Source organism: Cavia porcellus, unplaced genomic scaffold (assembly GCF_034190915.1).
Source record: "Cavia porcellus strain 051 isolate PalLab524CR breed Dunkin Hartley unplaced genomic scaffold, mCavPor4.1 scaffold_4, whole genome shotgun sequence".
Lineage (NCBI taxonomy): Eukaryota > Metazoa > Chordata > Mammalia > Rodentia > Caviidae > Cavia > Cavia porcellus.
This window is the reverse complement of record NW_026947487.1, coordinates 8,657,544-8,682,442: the sequence shown is the minus strand read 5'-3', so window position 1 is coordinate 8,682,442 and position 24,899 is coordinate 8,657,544. Positions and strand designations below refer to the sequence as shown.

Genomic DNA, 24,899 nt, shown 5'->3' with positions numbered 1-24,899 from the left:
TTTAACAGGAAATTAATTAAGGATAGTTACCGTGGTATAACCTGCTATTTTTGGGTTAGCTGTCTGTGCCCTCAAATCTAATATGAGTAGATAGACCTGAACAAAATATAATCAAAATAAACAGAGTGATAAGACTACTGTGACTTTTAAATCCTGATACACTATTATCAATGTCCTCTGCCTTCCTTTTTTAGACAATTCCTCCCTTTTCCCTTTTTCAGGGTGCTTTGTATATTTTGGGTTCCACTAGCTCTTTCAGTTTTTAGATTAGGGGGCCAACCTGTTATCTATCTGAGTGTGGCTAAACCTTTTTACCCCTGAGCTTGATCTTGAGCTGTACTCCTTTACTTACTAAAGTCACAAGGTTGTCCTTCCTTCTAGCTGTGTAGTTCTACACTGCTCAAAAGTGTCATAGTTTTCCAATCTATCTGTGGCTGCTGGATGAGTTGTCCCTATTTCTCTCTGGTTTCCTGTCACATATAGCATTGTTTTCTCATCTTTGACTCTCAGTTTATTGTCCCTCTTTCAGGTTGAGTGTATTTCCTGTTCAGAGCATCTCAGTGGATCCTGCCTCCTAATCTACTCTGCCTGTGTTTCTTTTTTTGTTAGTGTATCAGGGAAATCTATATTAAAGATTATAACTTACCGTCTCTGCCTCGTTTCTGCTATTTTATTCTTCTGCCACTATATGTCCACTTTACTCCTCCATTCCACTGTCTGCCCTGTTCATTGAGGCCTCTCTGTCACTGTTGCTAGAATCCTGGTATTTCTTCCTTCTCTCTCTGAAATGTCCTTCAGTATTTTTTGTAGGGTTGGGTTGGAGGCCATGAACTCCGACAGTTCCTCCTTGTCTTGGAAATATCATTTCTCCATTGATTTTGAGAGAGAGTTTTTCTGGGTACATCAGTCTTGGTTGGAGGTTATTTTCTTTCAGGCTTGGACTGTTTCCCCCCAGGCTCTTCTCGAGTTGAGAGTTTGTATTGATAAGTCTGTCGTTATTTTGGTAATTTTTCCATTGTAGGTAACCTTTTCTCTGGCTGCTTTCAATATTCTGTCCTTGTGGTGGATTTCTAAAATCTTATTATATGTCTGGGTGTAGATCTGTTTTGATTATAGGTGGTTCGAGTTCTGCATGCTTCTTTTATCTAGATATCATTTCTTTTTCCTATGCTTGGGAAGTTTTCCTTAATTATATCTGTGAATTGGGAATGGGGATTTAGCTCAGCGGCATAAGCACCTGCCTTGCAAGCAGGTGGTAGTGAGTTCAATCCCCAGTACTGATTAAAAAGAAATTGTATCCGTAAATAGTCTTTGTAGTTACTCCTGCTTCTTCGCTCACGTTTTTTATTTTTAAGTTATAAACCCTCTTGTCATCTTCTAGCCTTTGAATTGTTTCTTTCTGGTTCCTTGTTATTTTTAAGAGATCTTTTCTTTCATGATCACACATCATAAATCTCTCTTCAAGTTTCAAAAGGCTAACTTTAGTTTCTGTCAAGGCATTTTGCCAGCTTTCAATGAAGTTTTTAGTTTCCTGGAAATCTCTTTGGATCTGTTTCATGTATTCTAGATTTTGTTTGTATTCTTTTGTTTTTGTTTTGTCTTTTTCCTTTTTATCAGTACCAGGGATCGAACTCACGACTCTCTTCTTGCAAGGCAGGTGCTTATGCCACTGAGCTAAATCCCCAGCCCCTGGTTTTGTTTATATTCTTGATCAAAGGTTTCTCTTCCTTTTTTGAGTTCCTCTGTTCTTCCATCTGTGTTCTCTTGGGAGGGGCTTATCATTTCTTTAACTAATCTTTTTATATCTTGCCTCACTTGGATCAGAAGTACAGTTTTAAATTCGTCTATGAGGTCATGAAGGTATTTCTTTATTTTGACTGACGCTGTGTCTAATATTGCATGATTACTATGCTGTTTCTCTTCTGTATTTATTCCTCCTGGGCTTATTTTTCCAGGGTCAGCGGCTGGAGGTGTTTTTTTATTTCTATCTCGTCATGTTTCTGGTTTCTTTCAGACAGGTGTGTCCTGGGGGTCTCTGGCCCTCTCCGTATTGCTTAGGGTCTTTCTGAAGCATGCTGACTGGGGTTTTGCTGCCCTCCCCAATTTGCTATTATCTGAGGTATCTTAAAACTTCCTCCCAGGGGCTCAGGATGGTGCAGGGACTCTCACCCCAGGCTGCCCAGTCCAGAGTTCACAGCACATGTAGGCAGGCCCAATTCCCCAAAGCTGGTCGAGCAGGGCAGGAAACCGGAAAGTTCTGGCTCTGTATTTTTGATTATTGTCTGAAGAGGTGTTTTCAAAAGCAGATTCTCTGGGCTCTGTTTGCAGCAGTGGCTCTGTGAGGCTCTGGTCATGTGGACCTGGCAGCAGTGAAGACACACTAGCCCGCCCAGGGACCTTGGGGGCACTCTGATGGCAGGGGCTCGCTCAGTGCTGGCACCATGGGCTCGGGTCCTCGCGCAAGTGGCGAGTGCTTAGGTGGCAATGCATTCCAGCAGGTCTGGTCCCATGCCTGTGACGCCACAACGTGCCCTCCTCCTCACGCCCTCCGGGAAGGCCTGGATACAGGGAGGCGGCGGGAGCTGGTGGGCACCAAGTCTCCACTCCCCCAGCCTCTGGCAGGCCCCTTGCAGCAGAGTTGCAGGTGGCAGCTGGAGCACAGTGGTTCGGGGATGGCCTGTCTCGCTGACAGCCTGGAGGCACTCAGGGTTGCACAGTGGTGCAGCCGGCCAGGAGTGTTTGATTGGTTTTTCTCACCTTAGTTTCTTCTTGGGACTAGAGAATTCCTCTCCTTCTGTTCGGGGCTCCCCATGTTGTATTATGTTGAGTTCTAAGTTGACTATCTCAGGAAGCCTCTTTAGCTGGCTATTATCTATCCATCATCTTTGCTCTGCCCCAAGATGGAAATTTTTTTTAAAAATTAAGACATGTTGTGGATGCATACCAGCTACCTATGATGAATATAATCATTATGTACTACAAACATGTACTAAAAATTTTAAAAATAGAAACATCAACTTAATGATTATCTTTAGATGGTTACATGTAAAATTATTTACAGGTAGGTATGGTGCCACACTATTGTAATCCCAGCATTTGGGAGGCTGAGGCAGGGAGGATAACTGTGAATTCAAGGCTAACCCAGGCTCCACAGTGAGTTTAAAGACAGTGAGACTCTGTCTCAAAAAAACAAAGCAAACAAACAAAACAGAAACATTTATAAATACATATATACACAAGCTTCATATATATACTTTTTCTTGAACTGTCATTTAAGAGGATCTGTAAGAAGCCACACCCATCTGATAAGGTAAACATGGCAACATGGTAAGTTACCCAGGAAAACATGACAAATCATCACTCCAGCAAGAGAAACTAAAGTAACAACGACTTTGATGTGGGATGAAGCATTGTGGGTTAGGTCCTATTCAGCTCATCATTAAAAGGGGTGTTACAAAGAATTAAGATGTATCATATACATGTACCAAACTACATGAATGTATCCCTATGTACTGTAAACACATACTAAGAAATTTACATTTTTGAGCAGTGTCTCCTGAGATCCACGCCATGTTGGAACTTAGGACTCTGGAAAGCCAAGCCAGCACCTCCCCTCCCTGGTAAGCGGCGGTAGTGTGGCCCACTGCAGCCCTTCCAGGGGGAGAACTAGCAGTGTCTCCTGAGATCGACGCCATGTTGGAACTTAGGACTCTGGGAAGCCAAGCCAGCACCTCCCCTCCCTGCTAAGGGGAGGCAGGGTGGCCCAATGCAGCCCTTCCAGGGGGAGAACTAGCAGTGTCTCCTGAGATGCACGCCATGTTGGAACTTAGAACTCTGGGAAGCCAAGCCAGCACCTCCCCTCCCCGATAAGCGGAGGCAGGGTGGCAGACTGCAGCCCCTCCAGGGAGAGAACTAGCAGTGTCTCCTGAAATCCACGCCATGTTGGAACTGAGGATACTGTGAAAACAAATGACCATTCTGCCTCTCTGCTTAGCAATAGTGAACCTACTGCTACATGGCCTAGAGTCAAATATCCCACTTCCCCTATCCTCCTTCTCCTCCCCCTCCCCGCCCATTAGCAAGTGGGAACCAGAAATCTGAGCATCTCCTGTGAGGTTGACCATAGCAAAAAAAGGGGGACTTCCTTCTACCATTTCTTTGAAGGCAAATATTTTTATTACTGTTTTGCTCTTTTCTGATTAATGGTATGCTCTATTCAATATTCTGTTTTGATAAGTTCTATAGTGTTCTATATTTCATCTCATTTTGATATACGGGATTGAAAGAACAACTACTATAAAGATAACAAAATTTACTGTGATACCTATTACTGTTATCCCGACAACCTGCTGTGAAGTTCTGTACCAATTTCACTATACGATCCTAGTTGGCTTTATTCTGACTTGTTCTGTTGTATACTTTCAAAATAAAAATTTAAAAAAAAAGGAAATTTGAAAAAAAAAAAGAAATTTACATTTTTAAAAGCAGTATGTTTTTTCATCACTCACCCAGATACTCATCTTCAAGTAAAATAATCTAAACTTAATCTTACTGTGAAAAGAAATCTCAAATATGGAAAGCGCAAAACATTGCATACACTACAATGGAAATATTCATTCTAGCCAATAAATCAGGAACTATGGGTATGTGGAACAAGTGGAGGTAGGGTACAAAACCCAAACTAAAGCTTCTGTCTAGCACACACTATGTAAGGCAGATCTGAGAAAACAATCTCCTCTTTTACACTCTTACAAAACAGTATGTAATAGAATCATTATTAGTAAAAAGCCTTAACCCACTTACCACTATCAAACAGTTACACCCATTAAAAAAAAAAGATGTCACTGAATATTTGAAGTGACAACTGTAAATGTAATCACTCACTTCTAGTAATTCAGAGACAACTGGCAGAACTTCAGGATTGCAGATATCAATAGAGTCATCCCGGTATGTCTTCTTTTTATAACAGATATTGCCCAAATGTAGTATTGCTGAGAGGAGAGAGAAAATCCTGTGAAAATAAAAGCACAAATTACAGCTTCTCACACATGTGCATTTTCAAAATTCATTTTATTTCAAAATTCTAGTTAAGTAAACTAATCAGTAAATATATAAAGTACAATATATAACCTTCAAAAAACAAATATGAAACTAATTATTATAACTAAAATGTACTATTTACTTTCCATCAGGTACTACGCAAAGTGCTATACTTGACCTTATGTCATTATTATGCCATTTTTAAATGTAGTTGTTTCAAGAAGACATCTTGTTTTTGCCTAAATTTGCTCAGTCTTTTAACAACTCCATTCCTTTTTAAATGCTATCCTTCTTGCCTAGAATGCCTTCTGGATTATGTATTTCAGAAAACCTAAATCAGACTCTCCAAAGAAAAGGCCTTAGAACCTACATTTTAGTCAGATGTCCTAGCTGATTTTTATAATTACCTATTTTATGGTACAGAAAATAAATATTTTTTAAAATAGTGTGAAGGCAGTGAGTGTATTACTAACACTAGGTCCCTACTGTGAAATACTTCCCTTGGCCACTCTTACTCACTTCCCTCCTGCACCAGGGGATACAAGCCCTCCACATAGGAAGTAATCCCCTCACAGGTATACTATATCCCAGAAGCTCCAGCTGACTTAAGAACCTTATTGTATTCATTTCCTATCTCTCATCAGCTGAACCTGAAACCCTTCTGTCAAAATATTTTTGTGTTTACTTCTCTCTTTATTATAACATGTTCATGATGACGTCGTAATTCATTCATCTTGCTGCCAGGCAGCTCTGAACCACTGGTGGTTGAAACTGGCAGGAACAAGTTAAACAGACTATCCTAGACCCCACATGTTTTCCTTTCCTTCATAAATGAGCTTACTGAAATACTAAATTTATTATCTTCACCTCATTATTTCTATCACTGCCACACCTGGCTTCTGCTACCCACTAATGTTAACTCAGAAGTGACCAAGAACATCCACATAGCTAAGTCTGTAACTCCTCTGACCATTTTAGAGGTATTCAACACAGATGAACACACCTCTCCAACCTCCTCTTTATGCACACCTTCACACTTTGTACAGTTTTCTTAGGATAGAATAAACCTGATTTATTTGTGAAAATTTAACTACATTATCTTTCTAAAATTAGGAAAATGATTCAAAATAAAGATACTGCAAGATATATTTTGAATCACCATCTAATTTATAATCATTTTTCAAATAATTTAAAAGTTTTAAGTTTGATGTCATTAAGTTTCAAAGAAAATACAAGTCAGTTAAAAAGGAAGGATTTCATAAAAGTATTGTAGTATGAATTAGAAAGTAAACACAGTATCAACATTATAAAAACTATGGTAACACAATATATGACCCAATTTTTAAAAATTAATTTTAGTAGCAGTTTATATAGTTGCTAATTGTTTCCATATATTAGGTTCAAGAATCAGCACTTTAACGTACTTACACACAAAAATATATGATATATACTCTCCAGCAATAATGAATGCCATATAATTAATCTAACGCATTAAAACCAATATTAATAAGGTCTCAAACTGTATACAAATTCTGATTCTCAAAAGGCTTATAATCTAGTACTAGGTGAGAGTAATAATTACACTGAGACGTGTATCTTAAAATACAAAAGGCAAAAATAGCACAATTATAGAAACCTTTCATTTAAAAAAAAAAGTCAAAAGGCAAGGTATAAATAGTGCTTTAAAAATAAGGTTTTCAATTCACAGAACCAAAATTCAAGGCAGTCTTTTCTCGATTAGGTCTACAAAGAAAACAATGTACTTTACTAGCAGAGTTTGTCACAGAGGAGAAAGTAACACATAAAATACACTCTATACAAAACAAGTGGAGAAGATAGATCATTTCAAACAGACACTGTAAATCTCCAGAATAAAACATAGTATTTTAGAGAACAAAACCAGTCTAGGTAAAATGTAATAAATTGTGTTCGGGAATATCTGAAGAGAAAAGCTGAATGACAGGGAAGGATCACACTGCAGGCCAGACTACCAGAAACAGACTGCTTCCGGTAGTTTTCAATGTGAGATCCAGTCACATCAGAAAGCGCCAAAGATAGTTTCTTGGTATCCCAAAAGGAAACATGATAATACCAACTTATGCTGTTAATTTTTTTAAAATGTCACTATGTAATTTAATACAGGTTGAATATCCTTTTCCAAAATGCTTAAGACTAAAAGGGTTTCAAAGGGTGGAATATTTGCATAAATTTTACTGCCAGAGTATCCCAAATCTCTGACAATGTAAATTCTGAAGCGCTCTTAAAATGTAAACCCTTCTGCGTCCTAAGCTGTCACATGAAAAACTTTCAGAATTTGAAGCAAATTGAATTTTGGATTTTTCAGATTAGGAATGCTCAATCTATATATATACACTGGCACTTCATTCAGTTCTTGTGTTAGCCAGTAACCAAATTAGGTGTCCCTTGCAGTAAATGAGGTAAGAGCAGAAAAAATATGGCATGGAACATGGTGAGGGGTACTTTCAGTAATTTATTAACTTTCAGTAAGTTATAGTTTCTGTAACCAACAAATGGCTTTACATAGTCTCATATTATATTCTTTGGCTTTAACTTTGCATTTTAAAAAATTCTAGCAAAAAGACTGTCAACTGAAGAGTCACACCAACAAGATAAGCACAATCAAATAAGAAAACAGGAAAGGTAATATTCTACTTCTGCTATGAGCTGATCACTCCAGAGATTACAAACTGACAATCTCATCAGACTTGACATGTTTATCAACACTAATTCTCAAAAAAACAAAGCTAAGTAGAGCCAGATGCAGTGGTACATGCTCACACTCCCAGTCACGTAGGAACCTGATACAGGAAGATCACTTGAGCCCAAGAGGTCAAGACCTCCCTGATCCACATAGCAAGACCCTGTCTCAAAATGCAAAATAAAAACCTAAAACTATTTCTTCCGGTGAGAGTCAAAGTTGTGTCTTTAATTTAATAGTATACCCATAAATTAAATATACAGAAAAATACATAAAAAATTGTTTTGCCAATACGTATGCATGACTTAATAAGAACAGAGGTAACTTAGAAAGAAAATGGGAAACTACATAAAACAGCCATGGTGGAAGGCCTGGATGATGGCCCCAACTTCCTCTTGGAGAAAGACTGAGGAATTAAAGCAATAAATGTAGCTCTTCAAAGTGATGCTGCTCTGCAGATGGACATGTCTGATGCTCTTAGTGAGAGGGATAAAGTAAAATTCACTATCCATACAAACGGTTCATTGCCCAGTTTTAAAATGAGTTTTCTGTTGTTTGACAACATGCAGAATTTATCTGGCTTCAAGATTCTTTTGTTGAAAATGAAGACTATGTATGTTATATCACTCCTCCAGCACCACCGAGGCCTGATTTTGCTGTTTCATGCAAAAAGCTACAGAAGCTTGGAGAAGGGGAAGGGTCAATGACAAAGGAAGAATTCACAAAAATGAAACAGGAACTAGAAGCTGAGTATTTGGCAACATTCAAGAATACAGTGGCAAGACATGAACTGTTCCTGTGTCATGTGGTAGCTCATCCTATTTTGAAGAAAGATTTAAATTTCTATGTCTTCTTGGAATATAATCAAGATTTAAGTGTTTCAGGAAAAAATAAAACAGAAAAACTTGAAGATTTCTCTTAAAATATGATCAGGTCAGCAGACGTAGTCATTGTTTCAGGCTAACGGACATAGATGATTTCTACGAGCATAAACAAAAATTTCTTTTAGAATATCATAATGGAATTAAGGATACATCTGCTAAATTTGATAGGATGACAAGATCCCACAAAAGTGTTGCAGAGGATTACAACAGAATTAGTTCTTCATTATATGTTTTAGGAACTCAGGATTCTATTAACATATGCAAGTTTTTTCTCAACGTTTTAGAACTGTTTTTTGTTGTTGTCGTCGTTGGTTGGTGTTGCTGTTGTTTTGTAGTTCTGGGGACTGAACTCATGACCTTATGCTTGCCAGGCAGGCGCTTGTGTCACTGACCTAAATCCCCAGACCAGAACTGTTTGATAAAATAAGAAAAATGGAAGCACGAGTATCTGAAACTTTCTGATCTTTTAAAATATTACTTAAGAGACCTATCAAGCAGCTAAGGTCCTCCTCAACCGAAGATCTCGGTCATTAGTAGATTATGAAAATGCTAATAAAGCACTGGATAAAGCAAGAGCAAAAAAATATAAAGATGTTCTGCAGGCTGAAACTTCCCCAAAACTATGTTATCACAAGTTTGAAAAAAAAAATCTGAATCTGCAAAACAAGAACTTACAGACCTTAAGAAAAGAAGAGTTGCTGCATTCAGAAAAAAATTTAGTGGAACTTGCAGAATTAGAACTGAAGCATGTCGGGAGTAACCACCAGTTGTTGCAGAACTGCCTGGCAGTGTTGATACACATGAACCACATTCAGTTCCTGTGACAAATGGCTGCCTTCCTTCAGGTATTTTTGTTCTCCTAATGACACTAAGCATTTCTGCTCACCAAAAGCAAAGCTGACAAAGTGCATCTTCTTCTCTGAGAAGCGGTGGTCAACTCTATACACAGGCAGTGTGGCCTGTGCCACGCGCTGTACTCCTGGACAGCGTCCACCACATGCACCTGTCCTATTCTGAAGCCCAGAGTCCAATATTTCTTTAAGTAGCCTTGATAACTGAGTTTATTTTATAAACAGTATTCTTTATGGCTGTTAATCATATTTATCTTTAAATCACTCCTGAAGTTTAACCTTTTCAAATTACACCGTTCAGGTAAAGATAGCCTTTCCCGACTTTTTAAAATTTTATTTTTAAAAAGTATTGTCCTGTATACTTAGTTCATTCATGTATTCTTGATAAAGCATCTTAACGAGATTTAATTTTAATTAATCATCATAAAAGTTTTGGACCAGACTTTACTTAATCTAAGTATGGTTTCTAAAGAAAAGCAAATGCATTAATTAAACTTGTAGACCAAAACAATTGTTGTAAAATAACCAATATGCATCACTCTAAAATTTGGAGTAGCTATAATAAATGTACTCCAATATTTAAGAAAAAAAAGAAAATGGGAAACTATAAAGTGTTATGAAGTAACAGTTTTTAAAGTAAGGTCAATGAATAGGCTTCTGAGGCATCATACATTCTTGTAATTATATGCAAATGTTTATGGATGTGTATTTTACAAAAAGAAGAGGTCCAGTTTTCATTAGATTCTCAAAGACTTTATGACAGTGAAAAAGAATGAAAAACAATCCTAAAGATTAATGAGGCAATGGTTAGACAACTTTAAAAAAGAGGCAGGGGACCAAAATTTTCCAGAACACATCATGATTTATTCTCTACTGGGGGATGAGGATACAATAAATAAACTCACTGTCTTCGTGTCTTGGGAAGAAATCCTACCATCTCCATAGCCAGTTGTAAGCGCTCAAAATCATGCCTCAAATCTTCTCCTTCCACTGTGAAGCAATCCTGCTTAAGGTAAAAGGAGAAAAGGATCAAGATTATTGGTTTTTTTTTAAAAATGTGAGCCATTCAGAAATATGGTAATTTAAGGTAAGTGCATTTACATATAAATACAAATTACAGCTGGTGGAGTAGACATGGATATATTAGACCTCTTATTTCGCCATGAGTACAATAAAACCATACATACCAAAATATCAGGGTACTTTTGTTCTTCCTTTCACAGTCATCAAAACAAGGTTCTCAAAAGTAACAAGATAAAATGCTAGCAGTGCTTATAAAAAACCACTGAAACCAAGATTGATTTTAAAAAGTTTTGAAGTGTTTTAGAAATGCAATAGATTTATGAGAGTTCAATTCCACATGCAAATGTTTTTTGTTCAACAAATATTTAACAAGTGCCCACTATGAGCAAGGCACTGAAATAAATCCTGCTAACACCAAAACAAATTGTAGAAGAGGCAGTAATATAGTTAAGAAGTGAACCCTAGACTTATAGTTGTTAATGAAGTAATATGGACGACACAGAAATTAACCAAGGAAACAAAGTATATAGCATATACAGCAAAATTACAAAGGCTTTCAATGAATATACCACATGAGCCAATAAAAATAGTTGAGGACTACCAATTTTTTAGTGTAAACTTTGCATTCCAGTTTCCAAAATAGTCGAACAGTAACACTGTAGATATACTCTAAATCTTTAAATCCTTTTACTACATGTTCTTACACTTCTCTGTACTTGCACTGTCTAAAACCCCGCAGTGTTTACTTTATCCCTCTCTTCCAAAGAAATGTTCCAACCAATATTCCATAAACAGAGAACTCTTACCTTTTTTTAATATTGACATTTCATTTCAACAGAAGAAAAAAATATTTTTTATTACCTGTCTTACTGCATCAAGTCAGTGACAAGAACACAACAAGGAAGTACAGAAATATATAACTGCTAGATTATTGAACAAAGCATAAATACTGAACTGAATGAAAATCCCTTCTTCATAAATAAAGTATTCATTTAAAAAAAAGTATGGGGGCTGGGGGTTTAGCTCAGCGGCATAAGCACCTGCCTTGCAAGCAGGCGGTCGTGAGTTCGATCCCCGGTACCGATAAAAATGAAAAAAAAAAAAAAAAAAAAAGATAAAAAAAGTATGTACCAAGTATCTATTATCTCTGAAAAGAAAAAAATAAAATCCACAAAAAACCTGAGGCAGAGACTTCCGGGAGAACATGGCGGACAGATAGCAGCAGCTACAGAAGCTCTCTGAAAGACCCAGCTTAGAATCCAGGAATGGTGCGGAGTGAGGAATCCTAAGAGAGGAAATATGCCCTGCTGACCCAAGAACGAACTGGGCTGAGAGAAACCAACTGGGAATGCAATCCTGGTGCTATAAAAGGAACACATAAAGCCTCAGCGTGGAAGCTGGAGCCCGCGCCATTGGAAACCGCAATCTGGGTTTCCCGCCGCCACGGCTGCGTCTGAATCAGCTAGGCAGGGAGAGATGCGCGAAAGCTCTGAGAACTGGAATCGGTGAACGGAGTTGAGAGTGGGACAGGCAGGGAGCTGTGCATCAACCTGCGGGGAGTGAGAGAAACTGGGACTCTTCCACGATCTAGGAGGCTCCAACAGAGGACATTCTGAGACCGGGCAGACTTGCCGGAACAGGGTGCTGTAGTGACTTCAGTCACATATCCCCCTCTCAAGCAGGATTGGTGAGCAGTGCCTAGCTTATGTGATGTTGCTGGCTGAGACCCAGTAGGCTAGCACAGCCCAGGTCCCAGCGCCTGAAGGTGACCTGGAGGGGCGGGCCTGGCACAGGCTGCTCAGGTCCTTAACTCCTTGGTGCGTTGCAGGGGGCAGGAACACCTAGCCAGCGAAATTCAATCAGACTGTGGCCAACAGGGAAGGAAACTGGGCCTCCTATATATACTTGCATATATAAGGAACAAAGAATATGGGAAGAGGGAGCAACAAGAAAGGCCCCTCAGCCCCCAATCCCGAGAAACAGGCAATAGCAGACATGGCACCAACACACATAAAGCGCTATCTCCAGAGCCTCATATACGAATTCATGAATGAAGTTATTAATGACCTGAGGCTAGACATAAGCAGAGTAGTTAGAGAAATGCTAAGCATCACCCAAGAAAAAACAGATGATGGAATAGAAGAACAGAGAAAGAGGGGAAAATTCTTTGATGGAGAAAATAGAGAAAGCATAGAATACGTGAAGCAGGTTCAAAGAGATTACCAGAAAACTAAAAACTCTATCGAAAGCTGGAATAACAGCTTGAAAGAAACTAAGGATAGATTATCTGAACTGGAGGCCAGATTTGTAATATGGGAGCATGAAATGAAAAACTTCTTAAAAATAACAAAGAAACAAACAGCAATAATACAAAGACTAGAAGATGATAAGAGGATCTATAACTTAAGAATTAAGAACATAAAAGAAGAGGTAGGGACTCAAACAAATGAACTACAAAAGCTACTCGCAGAAATAATCCAGGAGAATTTTCCTAATTTAGCAAAAGGTAAAGATACTCAAATTTAGGAAGCATTCAGGACCCCAGGCACCTACAACCCAAACAGAGCTTCACCCAGGCATATAATAATCAAAATACCAGAAATCCAATATAAGAACAGAATATTAAAAGCCGTTTATTAAGAGACAAGAAACAGGGAACACCCATCAGAATTACAGCAGACTTCCTGGCACAAAACATCAAATCACGAACAGTGTGGGGGGAAATAATTCAAGCTTTGAAAGATAATAACCTCCAGCCAAGATTGATATATTCTGCACAACTATCCCTGGAAATTGATGGAAAAACAAGGTGCTTCCAGAATAAAGAGGAACTAGGGGAATATGCAACCACTAATTCAACTCTACAGAGAATACTGCAGGATATTCTAAAAAAGAAAAATACGAAGAATCCAGAAATAGTGGCACAGAGGCCACAATGAATGGAGCAGAAAACAAAATGAAGAAGACAAACTGACAACTAATGACAGAAAAAGAGCTCAACAGACATGAGGCAGAGAAGATTGGATGATAGGAACAGCTATTTTGGAGAAAACGACATCATAATAGGTAATGCTGATTTAGTATCATCTTGTTTTGAAGTCTCATCAAGCTTTTGCTCTTCTGTCTCCATTGGTCTTAGCATGTTGTATCTTATTGGATTTTATTATATGTGATAGTATAAACAAAAAGTTTTATAGACAAGGAGATTATACAGAAACCATTGTTCGTTTTCTGTTGGTTGATTCTAAATACTCTGTAATGCTGTCATTCTCTTGAATGGTTTTACATTGTTTTGATATATTTGATGCTACAGTATATGAAGTTATACTCAAAGATTTCAAGGAAAGAGACAATATGGTAGCTACTTTTATGTCAAGATTATTTTGTGGTGAAACACTATTTTGCTTAAATGGTTATGTTTTGATCTGCGCTCTTTTGTTGTTTTATCTCAATCTCTCTTTTATCTCAATCTCCATTTTATTATTTACTTTTTTATTTTTATCCTTTTAATTAAGGGAAAAATAATAAAATAGTAGGAAAAATAAAAATAAAATAGTAGGAAGAATACAAAAAAATAGTAGGATATATTATAGTAACCCACTTTCATTCACTATTAACTTGATTTGAAGCCCTGTATTGCTCTCACCATCTTGTTTTGACTGATGTTCCTCTATTCTGTTTTGCTTGATAGTACCAGGTTCGAAAGTATAGGCAACAGCTGTGAAGATAGTGGGATTCATTATGACGCCCATTCTGATTGACTATTATCTACTTTTGAAGACCTGTAATGTCTCCAATGTTTTGGTTTTGTTGGTTTCGTTCTTTACTGTTTTGTTCAATTTTATTATAACTGATGGTATTAGGCAATTCTATTAGAGATAGAGGGAGGCATTATGGTAACCATTGTTGATCACCTTGTATTATGTTTTTACATTAGCTATTATGTCCACCCTTTTGATTTGACTGACTCTGTTCTGTTATGTCACATTTGGTTTTACTCTCTTCTAAAAAAAGTAATAACTATGGGAGCAATAAAACCCAAAATATGTAATAGTCATTGTACAAAAGAGAGGAAAAGAAAGTGCTCTAAATTATATAACTGCATGTATATTTAAATGTATAAGACAGACAATGATATTACTGAGTTTTGTTGGATCACTGAACAGAACTGTTTGGTCTCACTGTTTGAATGTCCACTATTATAAGCTTAGATTTGTAATGAACAAATATTTCTAAGATGACAATATGTAATCCATTAACTAGTGATTTCCTACTGTTTATTTTTTTTCTGAAATTCTGTATAACTTGTACCCTTTTTTTGCTTTTTTTTTCTTTTTCTCCTTAAGTAAAATTAAAAAAAAAAAAAAACCTGAGGCATTGTAAGAATGAGTTAAAGGTTCCATCTAAATATATGATTTTAAATTAAACATTTAGAATGGCATTAATATTTGGTGGGCATGGTGGCACATGACTATAATTCCAGTGTTTGGGAGGCTGAGGCAGGAGAATCACCAATAAGTCAGAGCCTACCCTGGGCTACACAGCCAGTTCAAGGAAAGCCTGAACTATATGATGAGATCCTATCTCAAAGAACAGGGAAAAAATTTTTTTGAATTTTCTACATGCAAATGTACACACACGCAGCTTTTAAAAAATTTTTTAGATTTCCTGCAACAAAAGTTCTAAGAATATATTTAATTTTCAGACTATAAATTTTTCCTAAGCAATTTTAAAACACATTCTATAGAAATGACAATGTCCTCACTAAAACAAATTTATGTTGCCATTATTTTTAACATGTGATAAGGCTTTTAAAAAAATTCCTCTGCTTCTATTTCCCCAAAAATTAGTTCATTCCTTTATTATTTAACAAACAATTTTCTATAACAACAAGTAGAAGGTAAGCAGGTCTATGCTTCCACTGGTACAAACTCAGTACAGGAATGATTCTTATAAAAAGTAAATTAAGCAATTAGTGCCTATAAAATATTGGGAAAGTAAACTAAAGAGGCAACAAATATAAATGCATTTATATCTGTTGTTATCCTTAAATCAAATGTTCTTCAGAAATATACTGTGGTCTCAGGAAATAACAAAATCATAAATTTTTCAAGTATGTTCTGATTCCCTTAGCTGTTTCACTGATGACAACTGTACAAGAAAAACTAAAAACAAATCAAATCCTCCAGAACAAAAGTGCTGTTATCTTAGGCTTGGGTATCTTAGTTCAGGTAAATATAGGAAGTTAACCCTAAGGCAGACAAAAATTCAAGTGTAAGTAGCAAGGGAAGTGCTATGGAGGCTTTTTTGTTTTCCTGAATGAAGAGGACTATCTCTAGAGCCATGGTGGCAAATCTATGGCACAGTATTACCACACTATCTCTTATCAGTCATGAGTTGAGGATGTACAGATACAGGATCAACAGCTCTAATTCCAGTCATTTCTCAAAGGCAATATAAGGCTTTGGAAAGAGCCTTCAAAGTCACCAAAATACAAATACTGGTTAGCTAGAGAACAATGAAATTTCAGGGTCCAAGGAAAGGCAAGGCACAGCTGAACAATTGCTAGAACCCCTTCCACTGAAAGATGCATGCCATCTATACACATAATCAAAAAACCGTCACTCTTTAAATAGGTCTGAGAATGAATTAATTGAACTGCTGGGAGTCTGAAAACTAATACAGGGGCTGGGTATTTAGCTCAGTGGCATAAGTGCCTGCGTGGCTGGTGTGAGGCTGTGAGTTCAATCCCTGGTGCCAAAAACAAAGACAAAAAGAAAAAAAAACCTAAACACACAGATGAGCATATTGAGTCATGTCAAGTCAATCTCTTTCAAAGAACAAATTCTTAAGCATTTCTTAGACCATTTCTGAACAACAGTAGATCAGTTCTGTCCTACTGTAAACTCTGAATACATAATCAGTTGTGCTATCTGCAATATATGTTTGCAGTGCCAAACTTGCTTCCCAAAGAGGCATGATGCCCTGCATGCAGTAAGTAAAAGGCAGAAAGGAGAAGTATCTTGACAGTGGCAAAACAACTTAAAGTGTTTCTATTAAAATTCATCAGAATCTGAACAATTTAAATGTCTCACATATATTTCCCAAAATGTTAAACTTGAACCCAAAAATTTCCTCTTTATTAAGAAATGGCAATGCAATTAAACTTTGAACAACAAAAAAAAATATCCACACATACTGCTCTCTCAAGTCAGAAATAGGTTAGTTTGGCAATCAGTGGAGTTTACACTCTCATGCAGTAAGAAAGTCATTCTTTAAAGCAAGGACTTAGACATGCTATGTTTTGGGGAAGAATATTCAACAATTTAATTCATTAGTTAATAAATATAGACAAATGCATCTGTGTTTCTAGCCTTCCACATCTCACCTAATTACAGAAGAAAATAGCCTTTCTGTGTTTTCATAAGTTTGTCTTTATCAAATTCAATAAGCAAAGTAAAATGTATCATCTATACCCTTAAATTATTCAATTTAAAACCTATGCCAGATATGTTAGTACATGCTTGTAATTCCAGTACTAAAGGAGAACTGCAAGTTTAAGTCCTGACTGGGCAGTTTTGGGACTTAGATTCTATCTCAAAATAAAAAAAAAAAAAAAAAAAGAAAACAATGGCTTGAGATATAGGTCAATGCAAATGCCCTCTTATCAATCCCCAGTACTACAGAAAAAAGAAGTAATAATAGTACAATACTTTAATCTTTGAAAAATTTTATTAAGCCTCTGACCTCTCTTCCTATTGCTAAAAATCAGAGAAAATATATACATACATTCATTACATGAAAAAACTGACATGTGAAATAAGAAGTATGTAATTTTTAAATAAATAATAATTACTCATAATAATGGCCTATAAAACAACTAAAAACTAATTTAAAAATAAATCTCAAATCAGGTGTGGTGGCAAACACCTACAATCTCAGTACTCAAGAGGCTGAGGTAGGGAGATCACTTCAAGTGTGGGGCAGCTTGGGCTACACAGTGAGTTCAGGCCAGCCTGAACTACATAGTGAGATTACACCTCAAAAAAAACCAAATCAATCAATCAGTCATTGAGAACAAAAGCCTACAGTACATACAGATTCACATCAGTGCAGAACTGGGAATGAGATCAACTGTTCATCAATATAAATGCTTAATGTAGATTAAAATCACAAAAAGATAAGTTGATGGATTTTTAATCAATAATCCAATCATTTAAAGAAATTAAACACTATTGTCTTCTTTCCTAGAAGTCTGTATTTCAGTTGATCTTCATTCTGACTGAGTTACAAGGTGGAGATAAATGAGCAGTGTGAGGCCCTTTAGCAGGAACACATAATACTGACCGGCTCAGAGTCATAGCAATAATCATCCCAGCTCTGTCTGAGGGGTTTCTTTGTTATCTGAAAGTAAGGTAGATTAGTTAAGTAGAAGTTATTAGTAATGGTTATTACGCTTCTCTAACAATTTTTTAGAGTACTGTGCAGGCAGCACCGCTGTTAACCAAAGAAAAGCTACTTTGCACAGCACCATAAAACCAGAAATATACATTCAGATTCTGGGAGACCATTCTGTCGAACCCGTAATGCCACTGCCTAGTAACCCTGATATTTATATTAACTGCTAATCCCATATCCTAGGAAAATTGACATTATAACAAGAATGTGATGGCCATTGATTATAAAAAGATACAGAAAGATAGTAAAAACATGAATTTTCTATTATGAGTAACTATCATCTCACAGGTGAATAATACCTTGTAAAAACAAATTATTTTATCATCCATATACAAGGCAAGTAATTTAAATAGCAGAGAAAAAAATCAGAAGTTGAATTAGAAATTTTTAAAATTTTGCTTATTCCATCCTGTGTCTGGTATTATATCAGAAAGTGACATTTCATATAACTTTGAAATTAGTATATCAAATACCAATAAGGTAAGATGGTTTATATTACCATATAATTTCAAAATTAAGAAGTATCAGTTATATAGCACACTCTGTATCTTGGGAAAAGTGTTATGATTTAACTTTAATAACCCTAAATTTTTACTATAATCTTAATTTTTTTGTTGCTGTTGTCTTGCTATGTGATTCAGGCTGGCCTTGAACGCACTATTTAGCCCAGGCTAGCCTCATGTTCAAGGTGATCCTCTTGCTTTGGCCTCTCAAGTACTAGAACTAGGCATGTGCCACAATGCCCAGCCATACTACAACCTTCGAGTCATCATCCAAGCGTGAATTAATTACAAAATCTATGTCAAAATCTATTTCATTGATTGGAATAAAACAATTTTCCATAGATATTACATCTTACCTCAAACAAAAACTAAGGGAAGACAATATATTGTTTAAATGGTCTACTGTTCTAAATTCAGTTAATGTTGGTTAATATAAGGAATGAAGTTAAGAGAATGTTCAATGTTATGAAAAGTTATGAAAATTATTTCTTTTGTAGAAGATTAGGGATGAATTCATAGAGTTTAAAGGAAAGATTCAACTTCTACGTCATTTGCCTTTGAGAGTTTCATACTGATATTTATGAGGACTATTTATCAAATTATATAGTCATACTCAAATCTGAATCATAGTATCATGGCAAAGCAGTAAGTACACTAGACTGCAAAGCACATCAATCGGATTCTAAGCACTCCCTTGCAAAAGATAAACATTAATCATTTACTAACATTCATCCTTCTTGGATGTGCAAAAGTCATTCTGCAGGGGCTGGAGATTTAGCTCAGCACCATAAGCGCCTGCCTTGCAAGCAGGCAGTCGTGAGTTCGATCCCCGGTACCGATAAAAAGGAAAAAGACAAAAAAAAAAAAAGTCATTCTGCAAAGAATACACCACTTTTCTGATATGGAAAGATCAAAGTCATTATTGTCTCTTAAAGATTCTCACAAAACACAAAAATAACAAAAGTAACAACTTTTTGACATTCACATAAGGGTAGGAATTTTTAAATTTAAAAATCACAGACATAAATTTTTAGATTGCATGTATGAAAACGTCAGTTAATATCCATTACCAGACTGGGCATGGTGGCACACACCCATAATCACAGCACTCAGGAGGCTGAGGCAAGAGGATCACTGCAAGTTCAAGACCAGACTCAACTACATATCAAGGCCAGCCTAAACTACACAGCAAGGCCCTGCCTCCAAAAAAAAAAAAAAAGAAAGAATCCATTACCAGGTTTTGAAACAAAAGCACCAGAACAAAAGGGTTTTTTAGGAACTAAAATTAATTCTGTCCTACATTTTAAGATAGTTTTCAAGAACTCTCACCTCGGGCTGGGGATTTAGCTCAGCGGCGTAAGTGCCTGCCTTGCAAGTGTGTGGTCGTGAGTTCGATCCCCAGTACTGATTAAAAAAAAAAAAAAAAAAACAAGTAAAAAAAAAAAGAACTCTCACCTGATTGAGGTAATGATACTCCTCTGGTTGTTTAAGATGAAATGCTAACCTCTCTTCTTCACTTGCTCCTGCCAGGAGGTAATAGAATACATGGTAATTCCTGTTGAAAACAAAGAAAAATACAGCTTTATAGTAAATATGATTTATAGTAATTATTTTTTTAAAAAAATAATAAAACATTTATGCTAGGCGTGGTGGTCCAGTCCTGTAATCTCAATACTCAGGAGGCTGAGGCAGGAGGACTGTCACAAATTCGAGACCAGCCTGGGCTACAAAGCTAGCTCAACATCAACCTGAACTGTGTAACAAAACCCTGGCTCAAAAGGATACATACGAATGGAGCAGAGAACAAAATGAAGAAGACAAACTGACAGCTACTGACAGAAAAAGAGCTCAACAGAAATGAGGCAGAGAAGATTGGATGATAGGAACAGCTATTTTGGAGAAAATGACATCTTAATAGGTAATACTGATTTAGTATCATCTTGTTTTGAAGTCTCATCTAGCTTTTGTCCTTCTGTCTCCAATGGTCTAAATAGGTTGTATCTTATTGGATTTTATTATGTACGATAGTATAAGCAAAAACCTTTTAAAGACAAGGAGATTATACAGAAACCATTGTTCATTTTCTGTTAGTCGATTCTAAATACTCTGTAATGATGTCATTCTCTTAAATGGTTTTACATTGTTTTGATATACTTAATGCTACAGTATACGAAGTTGTACTCAAGGATTTCAAGGAAAGAGACAATATGGTAACTACTTTTAGGTCAGGATTATCTGGTGGTGAAACACTATTCTGCTTAAATGGTTATGTTTTGATTTGCGCTGTTTCGCTGTTATGCCCTCTTTTATCTCAATCTCCACTCCATTATTTACTTATCTTTATCCTTTTAATTAAAGGAAAAAAAAATAGCAGGATATATTATAGTAACCCACTTTGACTTTCCATTATCTCGATTTAAAGCCCTGTATTACTCTCACCATCTGGTTTTTAACAGATGTTCCCCTATTCTGTTTTGCTGGATAATATCAGGTTCGAAAGTTTAGGCATCAGTTGTGAAGATAATGAGATTCATTATAACGCCCATTCTCGTTGACTTTTATCTACTTTTGAAGACCTACAATGTCTCCAATGTTTTGGTTTTGTCGGTTTTATTCTTTACTGTTTTGTTCAATTGTATTATAACTAACAATATAGGCAACTGTATTAGAGATAGTGGGAGGCCTTATGGTAACCATTGTTGATCACCTTGTATTATGTTTTTACATTATCTATTACGTCCACCCTTTTGACTTGACCGATTCTGTTCTGTTATGTCACATTTGGTTTTACTCTCTTCCAAAAAAGTAATAAGAACCGTGGGAGCAATGAAACCCAAAATGTGTAATAGTCATGGTACAAAAGAGAGGAAAAGAAAGTGCTCTAAACTATATAACTGCATGTATATTTAAGTGTATATAAGATAGAAAATGATATCACAGAGTTTTATTGGATCATTGAACAGAACTGTTTGCAGTATCATTGATGGAATGTCCACTTTACAAGCTTTAATTTTGTGACTTGAACAATTATTTCTAAGATGACAATATGTAATCCATTAACTAGTGATTCCTACTATTTTTTTCTGTAAATCTGTATAACTTGTACCCTTTCTCTGCTTTTTTTTTCTTTTCTCCTTAAATAAAATTTTTTAAAAAAGGATACATACATACATACATACATAAATCAAACACTTATCTGTAAAACATGTTCACTTTATTTCCTATATTAATATGTGATGACTCAATATTTAAGAACCTCAAAAAAAATCTTCAGATGATGAATAGAAGAGGGATAAAGACAGTGAAACAGCAAAATTAGGACATCTGCAAATTCTGTATTCCCTAAAATCAATGAGGAATCTGGCAAATTTGTCAGAATTAAGTTTCGTAGAACTCTGGAAAGTAACCAAAAACTTGCAGCAATCCAGGTAGTGTTTATTCAAGAAAAGCAGCTAAGTTGGCTATGGTGGCACACGCCTGCAATCCCAACACTCAGGAAGCTGAGGCAGGAGAATTGCTGCAAGCCTGGGCTACATACTGAGTTCAAGGCCAGCCTGAACTACATAATGAGACCGAGTCTCAAACCACAACATAACTAACAAAACAATAATAAAGAACTGGAAAACATAAAGCCGAAGCAAACAGAAGAAAGAGAATAGTGCTAGAGATGAATTATAGAATAAAGAACATTAATTGTAAAAAACAAACAACTCTTCAAAAACAACTACAACATTAACCTTTGTCTAAACTGAAGAAAGAAACAAGCAAAGTGATACATTTAAATTTAGGAGCAAAAGGAAGGGAAACATTACTAATTACCCTACCAGAAAAAAAATCAGATTGTAAGAAATAAACAAATTAGAAAACATAAAATAGAGGATTCTTACCAGATCTGTCCAAAGAAAAAAATATAAATTCTAAACATATTTCTAATAACCAGTGTTTGAATTAGTAATCAAAACCTTACACCAACTAATGACCAGAACCAAAATCAGTTTTGCTGATAAACTGTACCAGACATTAAAAGAAGTAACTTTTCACAGACTCTTCTTTAAAAAAAACTATGGAAAATAACAGTTTCCATTTCATTCTATAAATAAGCACAATATTACACTGATCCCAAATCAAGTAAGGGTACTACTAAAAGAAAAGAAAACCTGCATGTGACATGGTGGTACACACAAGTCATCCCAGCAATTGGAGGCTGAGGTAGGATTGCTGCAAATTAGGGGCCAACCTGAACTACAAAGTGATTTCAAGGTCAGCCTGAATTATACAACAAAATCCTATGGGGAGGGGAAGGAGGGGGGAGGGGAGGGCAAGGGAGAGGAGAAGGAGAAGGAGAAGGGGAGGGGGAAAAAAGAAAAGAAAGGAAAAAAAGCCAAGGATGTAGCTCAGCAGCACAGCACCTGCTTGGCAAGCTCAAGGTCCTGAGTTTGATTCCCAGCACCAAAATAGAAACGAACGAACGAACGAACGAACGAACGAACGAAAGAAAGAAAGAACGAACTTAGAATAGTAAATCTTATAAACACAGAAAAAAATGCCGAATAAAATATTAGCAAACCAGATCCAGTAACATATAACAAAGAATCTCTTCACTTTTGTTAGCCATAAAAATTAACATAAAAGCCTGAATTTGCTACTAATTACTAAACTTTTATTATACATGAGAACCACACAAAGCATTTTATAAATTTTATATCATTTAATTCTCTAAACTACTCTAGAATGATTTTCCTTTTGTAAAATGAGAATACCTAAGAAGCATATAAGTGAGATGCTCAGGGCTTATCCAAGATTTGATTACAGACTATTTAACTTCAAACTCAACATCATTGTCTCAATGTGGCATAAAACAACTCATTTACCTCTCTTACTTTCTTCATCTGAGTGATACATGTATCATCTTTAAAGTCCCTCTGGTCTCAAATATTATAACAGTATTAAAAGCTCTTATTTTTGAAATCTTTTTGTAATTAGAAAACTACATTAGAAAATTGAACAATGATCCAACAGAAACCTGAGAAACAGTTTTCCTATTCTGATAGTTTGCCTAGAACAAACAACACTATTATATCAAAATATTCTCCTCTTCATTGCCTCTAAAATAATGCAATACTCTGTCCTTGAAAGCAACAGCAATTACCCATAAGGTACAGATGGGGTTTAAAGTGAACTGATTGTCACAACATACAAATAAATTACAAGTCAATCTGCATGACACTAACATTAATTTGATCTAATTATACAAATAAAAATATGTACCGTTCATTATGCTCTTGATAAACAAGTCTGGACTTCTCCAGTAGGTATTTTTCAACATAGGCACTAGAAGAAAAAATAAAATTGATTGATATAAATACTGAAGTTTAATGTAACATACACACACTTATTTACAGGCAGTGCACAAATATAAAGAACATGCTCCAGGTCATTTCAGCAGATTTAACATTCTCACTGTGTTGTAAATTCTGTTAGTGGTACTCATGTATGAATTCATAAAGTCATGAGTCTTAGACTGGCTGGAGAATGAGACAGGAAGGTAAATGGACTCCATTAAGAAGAGCAAATATGCTACAGACCACAGAAATGAACTTTATGTGAAAGTAGTGAAGAACTGCAACATCAAGTATATTTCTCATACTTTGTTCTTACTATCTAGACTACCCCTTTCAAGTCTTCAGTACCTCATCCACATGGGAGCAACTGGGTAAAATCTCACAAGAAACAGGGCTGCTATAATCTGAAATTTTAAAACTCTAGGCTAACCAGATCCGGATTACCTACACAATGCCCTTTACTTCAAAATTTGAACCTTGAGCTAAATTTTCCCCAATTCCTCTCCATCACATGTGCTCTGCTTCAGACACAAATACAGGTTATCTTCTCAAGCATAGCGTTCATCCCTGACTGCACTGCTCTTACTCTTCCTTTCACTTCTGATTCCTTACTCTATTCCCAACACCAGGCCAGTGAATTTCATCTCTGTATTAAATGAAGTTTGAGTGTGTCTTCTTTACAAATCTGCTGTTGCTAGCACCCAAATAAATTTGTCACTCCTCAAATACAATGATCCCTGCCAATTTCAACTACTGAAACAAGTTATTCCCTGCTCAAAGTGGGAGAAGGGGAATAGATATAAATTAACGTGATAAAGTCTCCTGACACCCTCCATGGAAAATGTTACTGCCCTCATTTTATAAAGGTAGAAACAGAGGATCAAAGACACTAAGATTCTACACTTAGCAAACTATGACTCAGTAAAAGCTACAATCTGAACCTGGGCCTGTTTTATTCACAGAGGCTCTGGCTTTCAACTGCACCAAAACATTATTTTCTGGACCTCTCTTTCCTCCTTTCCAGTCTATAAATTACGCTCACTGTACCAAAATATGCAGAGAGAAACAGACATGTCTGG

General features: G+C 36.2%; 1 protein-coding gene and 1 pseudogene across 10 annotated transcripts in view; one reads left to right on the top strand and one right to left on the bottom strand.

The window, feature by feature from the left end:
• Positions 1-24,899, bottom strand: part of Myo9a (myosin IXA) — a 351,801-nt gene that overhangs the window by 186,710 nt on the left and 140,192 nt on the right. For 9 of the 10 annotated variants that reach the window (XM_063246690.1, XM_063246689.1, XM_063246687.1 and 6 more), the window contains exons 4-8: positions 23,747-23,809; positions 19,934-20,033; positions 17,865-17,921; positions 10,400-10,497; positions 4,885-5,011 (exon numbers count right to left, since the gene is read on the bottom strand). In XM_063246690.1, the coding sequence (XP_063102760.1) occupies positions 4,885-5,011; positions 10,400-10,497; positions 17,865-17,921; positions 19,934-20,033; positions 23,747-23,809 (445 nt within the window). The remainder of the gene's footprint in view (positions 1-4,884; positions 5,012-10,399; positions 10,498-17,864; positions 17,922-19,933; positions 20,034-23,746; positions 23,810-24,899) is intronic. The other variant, XM_063246693.1, reaches the window with a different exon arrangement.
• Positions 8,119-9,567, top strand: LOC106025192 (sorting nexin-6-like; annotated as a pseudogene).